Below are 16,305 nucleotides of genomic sequence, written 5' to 3' on the forward strand. Positions count from 1 at the left end.
TTAGATAATATCTGACTTTCAGGTTGACCATTCAAGATCTTGTACTTTATGTAGGTGTACTAGTGTGGGTGCATTTATATACTGACATCATAAATATTCCTCCAATTCCAGTTTTACTGTAAAACAACACATTTGAGCTTCCTGTAGCTGCATTCAGACATATACTGTAGGCATAAGGTTTATGAAGTTTACAATTTGATTTCCTGCCTAATTGTGTAAACTCTGCTCCTCAATTGTCCCCCTGACATATATATTAAAGCAGCTTACAGCTAATCAATGAGCAGGAGAGAGAGTAGGGCTGGACTTCCTGCCTGCCAGGAGAGGAGGAGTTAAAAGAAGAAGCAAGAGATTCAGCCATAGGTAGAGGTCCAAAGAAGATCAGGAGGAAGGAGCTGGAGCCCAGGAAAGCTACAAAGTACAAATATCCCTAGGATGTTTGTTGGGAGTACTACAAAATAACACAGAGGGTTAAGAATAGACATAAACTGCTCAAGATTGTGTTGTGAAGCTTAATTTTTAAAAAAATAATATAAAAAGACTCAATTATTTGTGTGATAGCTTGGTTAAGAAATAAGCTAAGAGAACAAACACTGTTTTATAAAAACAATTTCAACAAAACAATTTCAACAATGTACCACAATCTATGTCTAGTTAAAACGAAAATACATTCAAGAACTTTATTTTGTTTAGCACTAAATTCATAGTGCTTGGAAGTATTTAGGCAGTACACAGTTGGAGCTTAATAAAATTCATTAAATAAAATAGTGATTGAATGTAAACATATTGCACTTTTTGATGTCATAAAATTAGATTGTATTCTACAAAAAAAAAGACAGATGTTGTTCCATAAAGAATGTAATATAGGTATCTTTGAATTTCAGTTCATGTGGCTCTGCCTCATCTTTTTATTTTATTTTATTATTTATAATTTTTTAGCCTGCAAAGTAGCATGTTCTTGGACAAATGGAATGCAATTTACCAAATCATTTCTCCTATTGCAGAACATCCTGGTTGTTTCCAAACGATTTGGTTGTTTGAAAAAAAAAAAATGCTTTGTGCCGATTGTGGTAGCACACCCTTTAATCCCAGCACTCGGGAGGCAGAGGCAGGTGGATTGCTGTGAGTTCAAGGCCGTTCTACAAAGTGAGTCTAGGACAGCCATGGCTACACAGAGAAACCTGTCTTGAAAACAAAGGCTTCAATGATTATAGGCAGTAATATGTCTTTAAGTTTATTCTACTGTTCCACAAACTAGATTTCCAGGAATGAACTACAAAAGCAATGCTTCTAAATCATATTCCCATCATTGTGGCTAATCGTATAGAAACACAGATTTATATCCATTTAGTGTGCTTCTAAATTTCTCAACATTTTACTTCTACTTTAAAATAATGCCTTAAGGGAGGACCATGACCAAGACAACCCCACCAGGGTACACTCAGCATGGTCAGGCCGTACAACAGGCTGGAGACAATGCCTGCCTAGCTACCGCTGTCACCTGGGACCAATTGCTATGCATATGAGGGCTACGCAAAACTGGAGCCTGCCCCTCCTAGCTGTAGCACTCAGAAGAGCAGATCTTACCTCGTCTGGCAGCACAGTAGAGTTGGCCCTAATGGTAAGGACATGGGTGAACCAGTCCAAGGATGTGAGCACAGGAGAGCTATCAGGCTGACCAACTTCACTAGCACCCAAGCTTAGATCTGGAGCTTTGAGTTGGCCCACCCCAACATCAACCCCAATCTATGAACTGTGGGCAAGAATGAAGGGGATGGTCCTCCAGAACAAAAGCTTCAAGATCTCTATGACACAGGGCAGCGACAAGATACTGAGAGAAGTCCCAGTAGGGGTATATTATTGATAGTGTAGCAGAAGCCAGAAGCCTCTGCTTACTGTGCTCACTCTGCTTACTGGCCAGTGACTTACTGTAACATTGTAATGAACATTTACAAAAACAAAAAACAAAAACAGAAAAAAAGTGGGGGATTATGTGACACACCTCTGCTTCCACAAGGAGATTTGTTTGTTTGATTTATTTGGGGGAGGAGGTTGCAAGAGCAGAGGGCAGATATGGTGGGATGGGAAGATGAGTTGGATTAGCTGGCATTATATGAAATTCACAAAGAATCAATAAAGTATTTTTAAAATCTCTGTTCTAAAGATATTTTTCTTATAATTTTATAACATCTACTACAAATAAATATTAGAGATTGATATTATGGGCTACAAGTACTCTCTGATGTTCAATTACTCTTATTTTAACTATTGGTTGTATCATAGTGGCCAGAATATTTTAACACTTTTATCTAGTTGTTGCACAGCTTTCTTTTATAACTTTTCTAGTTTTGCAAGATTACCACTCCAGAATTAGTAAACAAAATATAACCTTTTTTGTTTTATTTTTTGAGACTTCCTTTTCTATGTGAAACAGACAAGCACAACCACCCAAAATGTAGAGTTGTAGAGCCCAGTTCCAACAGATCTATTTATACATAATTTCTGCATCTAAGGCTCAGGTATCACTGCAGAGGAGGTAGGCAGAGAGTCTGTTGGAGCAAGGGAACAGAGAGTTTTCTGTGAGATTGAATCTCCTAGAACTATCAGAAACTATACCCATGAAGTCTCAACAACAAGGCTGCCTAAAAGTAATGTCCCAAGGATACACCAATAATGCATGTGAATGTGGAAGGAGGAAGCTCACAAGCCTCAATCCTTGACAAAGTACTAAAAGCAATTAAGAATGTGAAAGGTGAGAGAATAAGTCTTCCCCAGGAAAAGAGCACACCACCTGATAATCCAAAATAAAATGGTCATCCCTAAAGACACACACAAACACCCCCCCCACAGCATCATATGTAGCAGGTAGTATTTATATACTTAGAAATACACCAACAACAATTAAAAGAAAAAGAAGGCATAAATTTAAAAGAGAGCAAGGAGTGGAAAGTGTTTGGTAGTGGTTGAAAAGAGAGGGAATGATGTCATTCTAATCAAAAATCGTTCCTATTTTGTCTTAGTTCTCCGTTGCTATGAAGAGACACTATAACCAACGCTACTCTTATAAGAGGAAACATTTATTTGAGGCTTGCTTACAGCTTCAGCTTTATTCCATTGTCATCAATAAGAAGCAAAGAGCCATACAGGCAGACATGTTGTCGGGGAAGTAGGTGAGATTTCTGCATAGAGCCAGCAGCAAGAGAGACCACACTGGGTCCTGGCTTGACTTCTGAAAGCTTAGGGTCCACCCTTTTACACACTTCTTCCAACCAAGCCAAACTTATTCCAACAAGTCCACACCTCATAAACCTTCTCACGTAGCACTACTCCCTGAAGACTAAACATTCATATATTTGAGCCTATGGGGGCCATTCTTATTCAGACTACTACATACATCTGTTTGAGTGCATTAACAGATTTTAAAATACAAACTAAAAACACTACTAATCCGTCCAGAAATTTATGGTCCATTTATGGAAAAAGTCTGAATATTTTAAAAGTTTGCTTAAAAACAACTTTGGAAACTTTGCATTTCCTTGCTATATTAAAATTTTAAATGATCTACCTCAGAGATATTTCATATGGGAACTATTAAAACTGCTAATAATAAATTACATATATGAGTGGAAGAGAATTTTAAGGAAAAGAAAATATTTCACTTAGGAACAAAGTGAAGAACAGTGTTCTAAGCACTGTTTATATAGAGACAGCTATGGGATATTGAGCAAATGAGTCTAACTATGGCCAGAAATCATCAATGAGATGGAATTACATGCTAAAGACATACAAACAGACAGACAACAGAGACAGGCACACACACATGTCAGGCAAGCATATCTATTCTAAAATCTGAAATTGAACTTGCTCTAAAATGTGAAGCTTTTTACAGGCCAACATGATTTGACAGGTTGAAGTCTAAATTCTGATGCACTAAAATGACAGTTAAAATTACCTTCAGGCTATGTATCTCAGATGTATAATATGAAATTGAATGTCACATTTAGACTTAAAACTCGTATTTCTAAAGCACCTCATTATGATATGTAGATATGTCAAAATAAAAAAAAAAAATTTGAGAGGAAGAATCCATATCCCCCAGGAATCAAACTCCAATTAGTTAGTTATCCAATTCTATATGGTCAGTCTTTGAACTCAGCAGTGTGTGTTTATATATTTTATTTGTCAAAATTAACAATGATAAAAAGAAGAGGCCATGAATTTGAGAGAAATAGAGGGGGCACGGAAAGAGTTAGAGGGATGGGATAAATTATAGAAATATAGTACTTACCTACCTGTGAAGTTCTACAAGAAGAAAGAAGAAATTGAAATCTAAAAGATGGTTTAAATACGTTTGAAACATCTGATAATGCTAAATTTTAATATTTGGTGGTCAAACACAGGTTTAAAAACATTTATTTATGCTTACATTCAAGCATCACCATCCCTTATCCTTTCGTAGTTGGAAATAAAAAGGTATGCGGCCCATATACATTATTATTTCCAAAAGTTAGTAGAAAATAACCAACCAAGGACAATACATGCAGCAAAACATTGAACTCCTATTCAGATCTAGCCAATAGACAGGACATTATCCACAGTTGTTGGAGAGCAGGACTGACTCTGACATGAACTCTGGTGCCCCATATTTGACCACTTCGCCTTGGTAGAAAAGCCTGGTAGCAACTCAGAGAAAGGATAAGCAGGCCACCAGGATGATACTTGATAGCCTGGGACCATATGGTGGGAAAGGAGGTTCCTTTCTGTCACAGACCTATAGGAGGGGAATAGGGCAAAAGGGGAAGGGAGGGAGGAACAGGAGGATGCAAGGAGGTGATAACATTGGGATATAATCTAAATAAATTAATAAAAATAAATAAAACTGTGTTAAGGATTTGAAGGAATATTTTTAGTGAAGTTAAATACAATTTTTAAGCTAACAGATAGTACCCCCTGAACAGGAAAAGATAAGACACAGGATACAAGAAGAAAGAAAGAAAGAAAGAAAGAAAGAAAAAAGAAAGAAGAAAGAAAGAAAGAAGAAAGAAAGAAAGAAAGAGAGAGAAAGAAATGAATGACTAAGTTAATGAGCAAAAAGAATGGTGTCCAAGGGAAGGGCAAGGGGTTTGAGAGAAAAGGTCTAAGAGTAACTATGATATTAATGGTGACAGAAGAGGCTGAGTATCTCTTAGGGACGGGGAAAGACATTCAAACATGAAGGAAGCCATTTCCTTTTAGTGAACAGTGAGTGCAGCCTTGTAAGTAGGAGGAAGCTGTTGCGGAAAAGAGTGAAATAGAGACCAGTGAACCATCTGAGTTTATAATTGTCTCTTACCTGTCTTAAGGTCCTCGCAACTATACTTTCTAGTACTGGGCCCCTGTCTTCATGCAGCAAGTGAACCTCATCGAGAATCAGGAGTTTTACAATTGGGAAAGAGCAACATCCCCAACACCTTTCTTGTTACGACATCCCATTTTTCTGGTGTGGTACAAGCATCTAAAAGACAAGAAAATAACAAATAACTAAATGGAGAAAAAGTCGCACAGATTCAACTTTATCAATCAAAAAATACTTTTGGATACTTCCATACAGATCAAAGTGTTTAAAATATCCCAGGATGGCATCTTGTTCGGTAAGGATAAGAGTCAACTCAAGAAAATATTTTTTCAGAGTATTATCTTGAACAACTATTTAAAGCTGAGTGTACTGGCAAATTATAGTCAATTCATAAAAATTACATACAATTCACAATGTGAACAATGCTTTTAGAGCAGCATGTATCAATAATAATGCTTGTCTGTAAAGAGCAGGAGGGGGAAGAATTTTAAGAAAAAACAAAATTTAAAAATAAAGCTTTACTCTAGTATGCCATTCATGTTGAGGATCTTCAAATATGGAAGATGCTAATATTGATATGAAATTTAAAAATTTGTCCTTTAATATCTACTACAGATACAATGGATTAAACATCAATACATTTGTAAAACATAGTTGACACACACCCAAAACAGTGGGAGATCAGGACATAGGTCAAAGTATTCATGTGAGCTTCATAGAAGTAGACCATCTAGCATTATAATAGATTATTTGGCTCTTTTAAAAGCATATTGGGACAGAAAAAAATAACACCTTCAATTGTAATAATGCTCCATTAGAAAATACACCTGCATCTAAATAATTCAAAGAATAAATGAGATAACATATCCAAACCAAAATTATCTTCCCAATAGATAAAATTACAGAAACTGATAACTAAGTCATTCAACTGTGCTTTCCTTTGTAGGAGTCATCTATTCTCACAATCTTAAAATAATTCCGTGTCTGTTCTGATGTCACTTTAGACTGCAAATAATGAATATGATCTTTAAAAAATGCCGAATACAAACTCATCAATATAGCCTGATGTACCATTACAGATGGCACTGCTATCCTTTTGAAATGACCTGTAGTAATTGCAAATTTTTAGTTTTCTTTTAAAATTTATCAATTAGCAGACAAAAATGAAACAGATTACGCAATGAAATATAAAGTAAGCAGTGCTACAAATTCTACTACCACCAAAATACCAGTGAAAATCGGAATACTGTCTCTCACCAAAGTTTTACAAAACAGCTTTGCTGCTAGAATCATTCTACTAGAATAAGCAAATATGCAATGAACAAAGATCTAACATTCTAAGAAATATTCACTGTATTTTAAAATTTGTCACCATACTTTAACAAGTTTAACTGAACTTGAATGACAGATTCAAAATCCAAAGTATATTATAAATGTGCAATAACTTACTACCACCACTTTTTTTTACTACAGGTCCTTGAAAAACATACCTACATTTTTTATAAGCAGCAATTCTCCATATCAAAATACAAAGAAGCTATCTTATTATCTGTGCTATGAAACCTAAAAATTATACTAATAAACATAATGAATCCCAAACTTAGCATGAGCTCACAATGAACTTGGAGTACTCTATAAGCATTTTTTTCTTTAATTTTAAAGACTTAGGTACTTTATTTTATAAGGATTTTTTTCTTCTTGTATGTGTGTGCATCACATGCATGCTTGGTCCCCATCGAAGCCATAAGAGGGTATTAAGATTTCCTGGAAGCTTATGGGTGGTTGTAAGCCACTATGTGAGTGCTGGGAACCAAACCTGGGTCCTCTGCAAAAGCAGAAGGTGCTCTTAACATCTGAGCTTTCTCTCCAGCATCCCCAATGCCTGACCCCAGTACATTATAGTTAACTCTTTCATAGATAATGTGATACCACTCAAATTGTAAAATCAAAATTTAGACAAAAGAACATTATGCCACCATATCTGAAATCATCTGCTAGCATTATCTTTCTGTAGTTAATTTAATACATTACATGCCTTCATTTGTATCAATATTTTGCCACTTCATTTCCCTGAACTAGGGCTTAAAAATAAAGTGTCACATTTGCTTAATGACCTAGATAGAACTCATGTAAGACATTTCCATCTGTTCTTGACTGTCAAAAACACATTTGTTATCAACTTACATTTTTACAGGTATATGTACTTTGCCCCTGAGTAGTATAATAATTGTTGTTTGAAACTATTCCAATGTTATCCTGCCCATTGAGAAAACAGCATTGTTGAGATGTTACCATTAGACTACAATATTAATTTATTCAATTTTTAAAATGCTCCTGAATGAGTTCTACACCTACAAGCATACTTCAAAGTTCCATTCCTAATAGTCATACCCACAGATGTACTAAAATTTTTTCATAGTTGGATAATTTAAACTACTCCAAAGCCAAACAAGTCAAGTGCTCTTCAACAACGAGGATAAAACTAGTAAAATGTTTATATTTTAAAATACTACCTAATGAAATATGTGATCTACAGAACAATATGCACAAACATGAGAAAAGCTTCTTAACTTTGTTAAGTGAAAGTATATGAGTTTATAGATAATTACACTTAATTAAAAACATAAAATACAATATGGGTGTGGTGGTGCATGCACGCAATCCCAGCACTTGGGGAGGCAGAGGCAGGCGAATCTGAGTCCAGGACAGCCAAGGTTACACAGAGAAATTTCTTTAAAAAGAAAGAAGGAAAGAGAAAAAGGAAAATAAAAGTAAAAATGCTAAAAGTGAGGAATCATGTTACCACATGGGAGAAAGAACAGGTAGAGGAATAGGGTAATAGGACTAAATGGAACAAGTAATAATCTGCATCTCCATGTTGGTGGTAGTTATGTTGGTTTATTTACTTTGTGAAAATTCATCAAAATGTTTCTTTACAATTTTTGACAACTTAATTTTAATAACAGCAATCTGTGCACACAAATATCGAAGATAGAAAAATTGTTTTTCAACCCTGGCCACTCGATACATTCTGAGATGGCCTCAGGGCTGTTCTATACTTTCTGAGAAAAATGATACCCTCATACCTGTCCCGAACACCTGACAGCACATGATGTTCCGAGCTGAGCTCTTGCCCTCTCAGGGATAAAATAACTAGTAACCAATCATTTTAAAGGGCATTCTTAAGACTCACCAATGGTCCAACAAATCTGCTTAACTGCCAATTCTGCTTCTATAAGAGTACAAAAGACCCAAGCCTTGCTTATTCGGGGTCTCCAGCTCAATAGAGCTTGGTAGACCACATCACGATGGATCAATAAAGCATCCCTTGCTGTTTGCACTGGACTGGACTCTTGTGTCTCATTGGGCTCCAGGAAGTAGGACCTAGCCCCAGGTCTTACAATATTAATATTGATCCATGACTTTAAAAGAAAATAAAATATAAGGAACAAGAAGGGGCATTTAAAAAGGGGGGGCATTTGCTTTCCTCATATGTTATCTCTTGTTCCATGGTGTGTGTAAACGGATACCATACATAGCACAATGTTCCTAGGGGACAGGAACAAAATCCGAAATTTCAGATTTCAATCTATGTCCTTTATTTTGTTGCCTGTATTTTTTTAGAGTACTTTTGAAAACTTACAAATTTAGATAAACTTCTTTGTAACTTAGCAATCTTCCCGTCAAACATGGATGGCCAAGAACAGATAGGAGGTTGAGTGCACTTGCAGCAAATCTTTCAACGAGACACTTAAAATCCTGAATTTCCTTAATGTTATACCAGTTATTATTTCCAAAAGGGTTTTTTTTTAAATCATTTCAGATTTCTAATGCATGCTGGTATAAAATTCCACATTAGTTCACATTTTTTCTCTTGCTGATGACTATAACTCTGGGTTGTTATGGACTTATGAAACAAAGGAATGTACTTGTTCAAGGGAAATAGCAACCCTCCTAACTGCAGCCCAAAAGTCCCCTTAATTAACAAACCCAGAGACATTGCAGCTTTCTCAATCTTTTGCAAATAGAAGTGGGAAGTGGGGGTATGGTATGTTTCCTTCATTTACACTCTGGACTCCAACTCATTATTCATAAAAAGAAAAGAAAGGTGGTGTGCGGGGGGGGGGGGTGGAGGTTGAGGGGCTTGGGGGATCAGCCTACAAGTTATGCAATACTGAGCTATTTAGAAACAAACTGGCTTCACATTCTTTTTCCACCCTCTGCTAAACTCAGCAATTGCCTCTGGGTCCTGACACAGGGAAGCATTCACAGCTGAGGACACTCTTCAAGTATGCAGTTATAGGGCACAAGCCAGGGTTTATGGAAGACAATGTGCTAGGTTAGTGGGTGTATGCATCTGAAAAATCATGGCATTCAAAGACAAGGGATGGAAGCAGGAATGCTACACACAGCATGCATGGTTTTCAGTAAGACGTGGGATTCTGACAAAATTATTCAGGGTATCTAAGACAAGAAAAATCAGATAATCCAACTATAGAATGCTAATCAATCTTAAAGCCTACTATTTAAAAGAGGAAAAGTAGCTTGCCAACTGTAATTACAACACTCAAGAATGCTGAGGCAGGGGGTCAGAGGCTCTAGGATATCATGAGCTACAGAGAAATACCATATCCAAAATCCAAAGAGTCAGTATTTTTTAATAGAAAAACTGGTGTGCTGGGGGAAAATTGAGAAAAAGGAATAGAGAAAGACTAAGAGAAAAAAAGAAGGAAGGAAAGTTTTGTGTGTTTTTTTTTGGGGGGGTGGGGTGTATACTGCACACTCATGCAGAAAACATTCCTTGAATATATTTCTAAATATGACAAGCCAAATGTGTGCTAGATAGTATCCTAATTCTCTTTAACTGAGGTAGATAGCTAACAATAGTACCCTAATTCTTCTAACTTTAATAATATTCCATGAATTTGTTATATTTATCTATGTTAATTTTCCTATTGACATTATATATCTCTAAGACAGAGGTGTCTGAATGGCTTACAGTACTCTGCTCTATGATTAAGCAATTTGGCCAAAGGTCCATGTAAAGACACTACATAAGTCACAATGACACGCTGACTTTAAATCTTTACAAAACTATTTTGACTAATGGAGTAGTTTGTTGCTTCAAGGCAAATGTCTCTATATGATGAAATAGGCTAAAATTTTAATCAAAAGAATCTAACAAAATATAAAGTATACTGTCTTATCTCTAATATTTAAAACTTAAAATTTCCATTAAGACACCTTTAAAATCAGAATGATAAATATATATTCTATTTATTAAAATCTAAGATTATATTACTACTATACTATTTTTTATATCATTAAAAACACTAATGACTATCAAATATATTTTCAAAGGCGCTTTTGAAAATGTTGAAGATGTTAACCACAGTAAAAAGAAATATTCCAGAACTCTAGTTCAGTTTTTCCTCTATGGTAGAAAAGCCAGGCTGCAGAAATTATTGCAAATTATAGACTAACTATAAAGATAGACCAGGCAACAACTGGATTTAAGAGGTTTTCTTTTTAAATACATAATCCCAGATCTAGTCAAACAATAAGCTTAAACATTTTATGAATGCTTTAAAGATTAAATCTGAAATGCCACATGGTTATGTCAATAAAAATACAAATAATTACAGTTATGCCAACCTCTGATACACAGTGTCAGTTTTTATTGATGGCAACAACCCATGTAATGGAATCTGACAGCTTGCAGATTATGCCTGCCCTGGAGACACTTCACCAAATCAGTTATTTCCAACTACTTCCTTTTCTATAATTCTAATGTTCCAAATTCTCCCACTGATTCATGTGCATAAGAACAACTCATACAAGTAATGTTCTACGTCAATTCATGTAACTCATTACATTTATGTCAAGCATGATAGCTTTCAATTAAAAGGAAAATAACTAAACCAAACTGTAAAGCTTTCAAGTACAGAAGTATTATCACAGTACATTATTTGCTATGCAGTGCAAATCTAGTACATGTAAACCACAAAAATATTCTGACACTTTCATATCTGAAAAAGAACTTACGTATTTTTAGATAAAATTTCCTTAGTAACATATGCTCAATTCATGATAACTTCAGAGATAATGTTAACAGGTTGGTTAGCATATTTATAATTGCATTATTTGATTTTTCTTCTTGTCTTAGATATATCCTGAATCATGCATGCTATGTGTAATGTTCATGCTTCCTTTGCTAAAATTGACTACAATGAAAGAAATAGCATTTCTTCAACTTTTGAAGAATTATTTTTATTATTTGATTACTTAGAAAGTGAACAATGCAGGAAATGTGTACAATTTAATTATTGTTATTCAAGATGAATTGAGCGCTTCCTGACAGGCTGTTGACTAAGGAAAAAAAGCAGAAAGAAATGATCAAGTTCTTTCACTGTTCACTGTTCTGGGATGTAGTGGTCATCTATGAGTGCACACAGCTCAAGTAGCTACCAGTGCTTCTGCCTCACTCCCAGGGTCTACCCACTCACCATGCCTGGCTGTGGCAAAGAGCAAGAGTAATTCATATTTCTTCATTTTTTTTCTTGGTTCAGTTTATTAAAATCTAACAAACGTAAAAGTAATAAAAACACACTGATATTTGTTACTGTTTTTGAAGCTGCATTGTTTTGCTGTTGAAATAGGGAGATAGCTATGTGGGTAGAGAGCTTGCTCTGAAAGCAAGAGGACCCAAGACCAAACCCAACACCCCCACAAAAAGACAGGAATGGCTGTGTGCCTGTGATGTAGCAACAGGAAGTAGACAGCTGGATCCCAAAAGCTCACTGGCCATCAGGCCTACCCAAAACAGGGGAGCCCTTATCTTAAAAGCAAAGTTTAAAATCTGGCTTTAAACTTTCTTGACACAGTTTAAAAAGAAAAATTAATACATGGTAAAGAACTTACAGGTATTTCCCTCTATAGTCTTCAGATCCCAAGCTTAAATGTTTAGAGGTTTTTCTTACACTGTGATTCCCTAGTAATATTTCAGTTTTACAACCCTGTATGGCAAATTCATTGTTTGCTTGGCTCTTCTTTTCCCTTAAGAAATTCACAAACAGAACAAACAGCAAATCTCCTGTAGGCTGCCATATCCATAAAGGCCCAAAGAGCTCTGATACATGGAATATAATAGTTGATTAATTTGGTCATTTTTTAAATTTTCAGATAATTATCATTAACATCATAATGCTGATATTAATTGTTCTTGTCTAATGAGAAATAAGAGTCCATTATTTCAATATCTGGTATTAACATTTATATAGCTTACAGTTTATAATGTAGCCACTTGCATTATCTCCATATTAAGCCAAAGACCTATGGAAGTTCCTTGAAACTGGTATTTAAGTGCCCTCCTAAATACTTCAAAATTCAAAATCTGTGAACAGGTAAAATCAATTCAATTTTTGACAAAAAAGTTTATAAAAATGCAGCAATAAATACACACAGAATTTTAATTTTACTAAAAGCAACTAATAAGATGATAGCTAGGACTTCAGCACAATAAATCGCTGAAGATTACGCCTTCCACCACTTTACAAATGCTTCTGACCAAAAGTAGGACTTATCTATTTTTAAGACAAATCTATCCTAGCATTAAGAACAATAGAAAGCTAAGTCCCCAGGTATTTCTAACAATATATCATTAAATATGTAATTTGAATTTGTGAAATTAATTTTTCAGTAATTAAAAAATGTGTTGAACTGACAATCAATAAAAATTATAAGCATTAAAAGGGATTAGATGCTCAAGAAGTGGTGGTACTACTAAAACATTGCAATTCTCTAAATTTCAAACATTTTCAATCCCCTTTCATTTTCTTAAGTTTGAGTTGCCAATGAATCAATATTAGCAGAAATATTAAATGTAGCAAAAGAATAAAATAACAGGCAAATAAACAGGTTAAAATTTTCTCAAATTACACCCGTATAACTCCTCTTTTGAAATATATTTATTATGTAAAACCATACCTTAAGAGAATGATGCCCCATTTCTCTTAAGGGGAGGGGAATTGGGTAGGTTTTTGGTTGCTTTCGTGGGCAATAGATGTTTATTTTCATTAGGAGTTGATTATAAGTTATTATTGATCTTATTTAGAGAGAAAAGGTTAGACTCAGAGATGTCTCTCCATTCTTTTATCTTTCATTCTTAGGTTTGGAGACAGGGGTTGAAAAGAAAGAACAGGGAATACAGAAATATATAGGCATGGTAAGACAAGAAGTAGATTAATGAATGTACTCCTCAATTGACTGCCTTAATTGTTACTCACAAGGTTATTTTTAACTCACTGGTGTAGAATTTTGAATATAGAATGCAAAATAAGTTTAATTTTAGACACATTGGTATAGAATTCAAATTTAAGATTATTCTTCACACACATTATATATATTTCTACTTTAATATGCAGTATTGTACCCATATAACTCAATTATAATACAAGGTTTACTTCCAATACTTTGAAAGTACTATTGCAGGCTGTTTAGGCTAAGTAAGTTATACAAGTTAATTGCTAGTTGATTATATCATGGTCATATCAATTACTATTATATTTTTATCACACGAATATACATCGTAGGCCTAACAGATAGATATAATTCTATGGAAAACCTTATAATAAATGGATCCATTTTATAAAAGAAAAATCAACCAGAAGTATACGGAAAATGAGGCAGTATATTTTAAAATGAGAATAAATAACCAAAATAACTGCAAAAAAAGATAGACGATTGATACATAATAATTTCAGGACACTGTATAGTTATTAATACTCTACATACTGGTGTAAACAGAAAAAAAAAATCAATGGAACAAAATGGAATCCAGAAACAGAGTCAAAGTATAAAATTAATGTCCAATAGAGGTGCTACAAAATACAATAGGCAAAAAGCCAACCTTTCCAGCAAATGTGTATAATAGCTAATTTCAGGAGTTGACATGCTAGATTTAGAGATACCTAGAGAAACAGAAGCATTATCTATTTTCAGGTACTAAGGACTGGTCACCCAAAACTTCATGTGCTTGAAGCTAACCTTACTCACTGTGGTAAATTTGTCAGGGAATGAAAACTTTAATAAATGGAGCCTAGAGCAAAGTCACTTAGTCACTAGGACATTCTCTTTGAAGAGACAGATAGCTCTCATGGGACCTCAGTTAGTTTTGCTTAGTTTGGATTTTATAAGGAAAAGGTATTGGCCACTGGGGGTTTGCCCATGCTCCAATGCTATATGGACAACACAAACTGTACATGGTGGACCTGGGAAGAATGGCAAAAAGTATGATCATGGGGCACTGGGTGAAATTCCAAAATAATTAATAAACATATTATGTTAGAAATAAAACAATGAAAAAAAAAAAGAAATAAAACAATGAAAGAAAGAAAAGAAAATCAGTCCTAGAGTCTATAAGGTATTCTCAACAGAGTATTCTCTGCTATGTGATTGATTCTGCACTATAAAAGCATTGACTGTTAAAGCTTCCTCCATGAGATCCTCATCAGAAGTTGAATATATAAGGCAACCCAAAGTTTAATTTCTTAATCTGTAGGGTAAATAGAGCCCCAACATTCATTGCTGAACTGGCTACTTATCGATTCAGAGGTGGGGGTAGTAATTGTCTTCAGTTGAGTATTGCCTAGGCTCTAAAGGATAGTTCCAAATCCAAAGTCATATGGCTGTCACTGTTAACTAAGGAGATCACAGACAACAGATGCACACATGCACGCACCCAAGCACATGCACGTAATAGGAAAGGCATCTGTAAAGGAAAAAGATAGGAGTGGGAAATAAAAGAAGGTATGGTGAGTGTAACCAGCATGTATTAAATGTGAGAAACTGTCAATATTAGTTTCTTAAAAGTTATATAAAAATTATACTTTACATTCATATCATAGAACATCAAAATTAAAACTTAATCTGAAAAAAAAATCCAAATTCTACAAAGGAGGCAGCAATATTTTTTCATGCAAAATATGGTAAACTTCTTTGAATTATTCATCTGAATGGAAAGGTAAACAAAAAGAAGGTTGTCTCTAAAGATTGTCTGCTTTTGAATCACTTTCCTGAGGAAGGAATGTGACCTTGCCTTAGACTGGGCCCAAGGTGAAAGCAGTCTTGGGTGGCTTGACCCCACTGAGAAAAACATCTGTAATAAGACTGAGAGGACGCATTTTGGGCCTGGGATTAAAGACAGGGGCTGGGGTGGCTTGGGGGTAGAAAGTGGCGGAGACATGATAGGGGGTTGGAGAGGAGACAGGCAAGCTGAGTGAGGATGAGGAAGAAGGCTGTACGTTCGGGCCAGGAGCAATGCTGCTTTCTTCTGGAGGGCAAAGGATCTGCGAGGTTTCCGGAGGATTATGCCAAGGGATTCAACCCTCGGAACTGATTCATAGAAGGTTTCATTCTTATTCTCCTTTATCTCTTTTCCCTCCTGTTTAGGATAGTTAGGTTGTAAGAAAGATACCGTTGTTTAATAAATTCATTATAAAATTTAATTGTTAAGGAACCAGAGGCAACACTTTCCCCTATCTGGGCTGCATGGTTTGTCCTCAGAGGAAGAGAATACCCTTAGTCCTCATGAGATGGGGTGGGTTTGGGGCAGGTGTGTTCTGAGAAGGGGAGGTTGGGAAGGGGAAGAAGGTAGGAGAGTGCATCTGGGAGGAGAGGAAGGAGGGATCTGCAATAGGGATGTAATGATAAACGATTTAATGAGAAAAGTTAGAATGCTATTTCAATATCTATAGCTTTGTTTGACAACTGGTATTTCCCAATAATAGCAACCCTTTTCTGTTTCCTGCAAGTAAAGCTAATGCTTTACTCCTCCTGTGTTAGTATTTACAAGTACTCTTATACCTAGAATAAAAGATTATGTACTTGAGATGCTCAAACAATGTATTAAACATGGACACCACAGCTCAATCATTACCCATTCATATTAGCATAATCAATCTAAGGGCTGGATA

The 16,305-nt window shown here is 35.3% G+C and overlaps 1 protein-coding gene across 1 annotated transcript in view; it reads right to left on the reverse strand.

Moving 5' to 3' along the window:
• Positions 1–16,305, reverse strand: part of Ascc3 (activating signal cointegrator 1 complex subunit 3) — a 282,919-nt gene that overhangs the window by 202,246 nt on the left and 64,368 nt on the right. The window contains 3 exon segments of the mRNA XM_051164237.1: positions 5,330–5,421; positions 5,424–5,447; positions 5,450–5,491. Coding sequence (XP_051020194.1) covers positions 5,330–5,421; positions 5,424–5,447; positions 5,450–5,491 — 158 coding nt within the window.

This window comes from Acomys russatus, chromosome 21 (assembly GCF_903995435.1).
Source record: "Acomys russatus chromosome 21, mAcoRus1.1, whole genome shotgun sequence".
Taxonomy (NCBI): domain Eukaryota; kingdom Metazoa; phylum Chordata; class Mammalia; order Rodentia; family Muridae; genus Acomys; species Acomys russatus.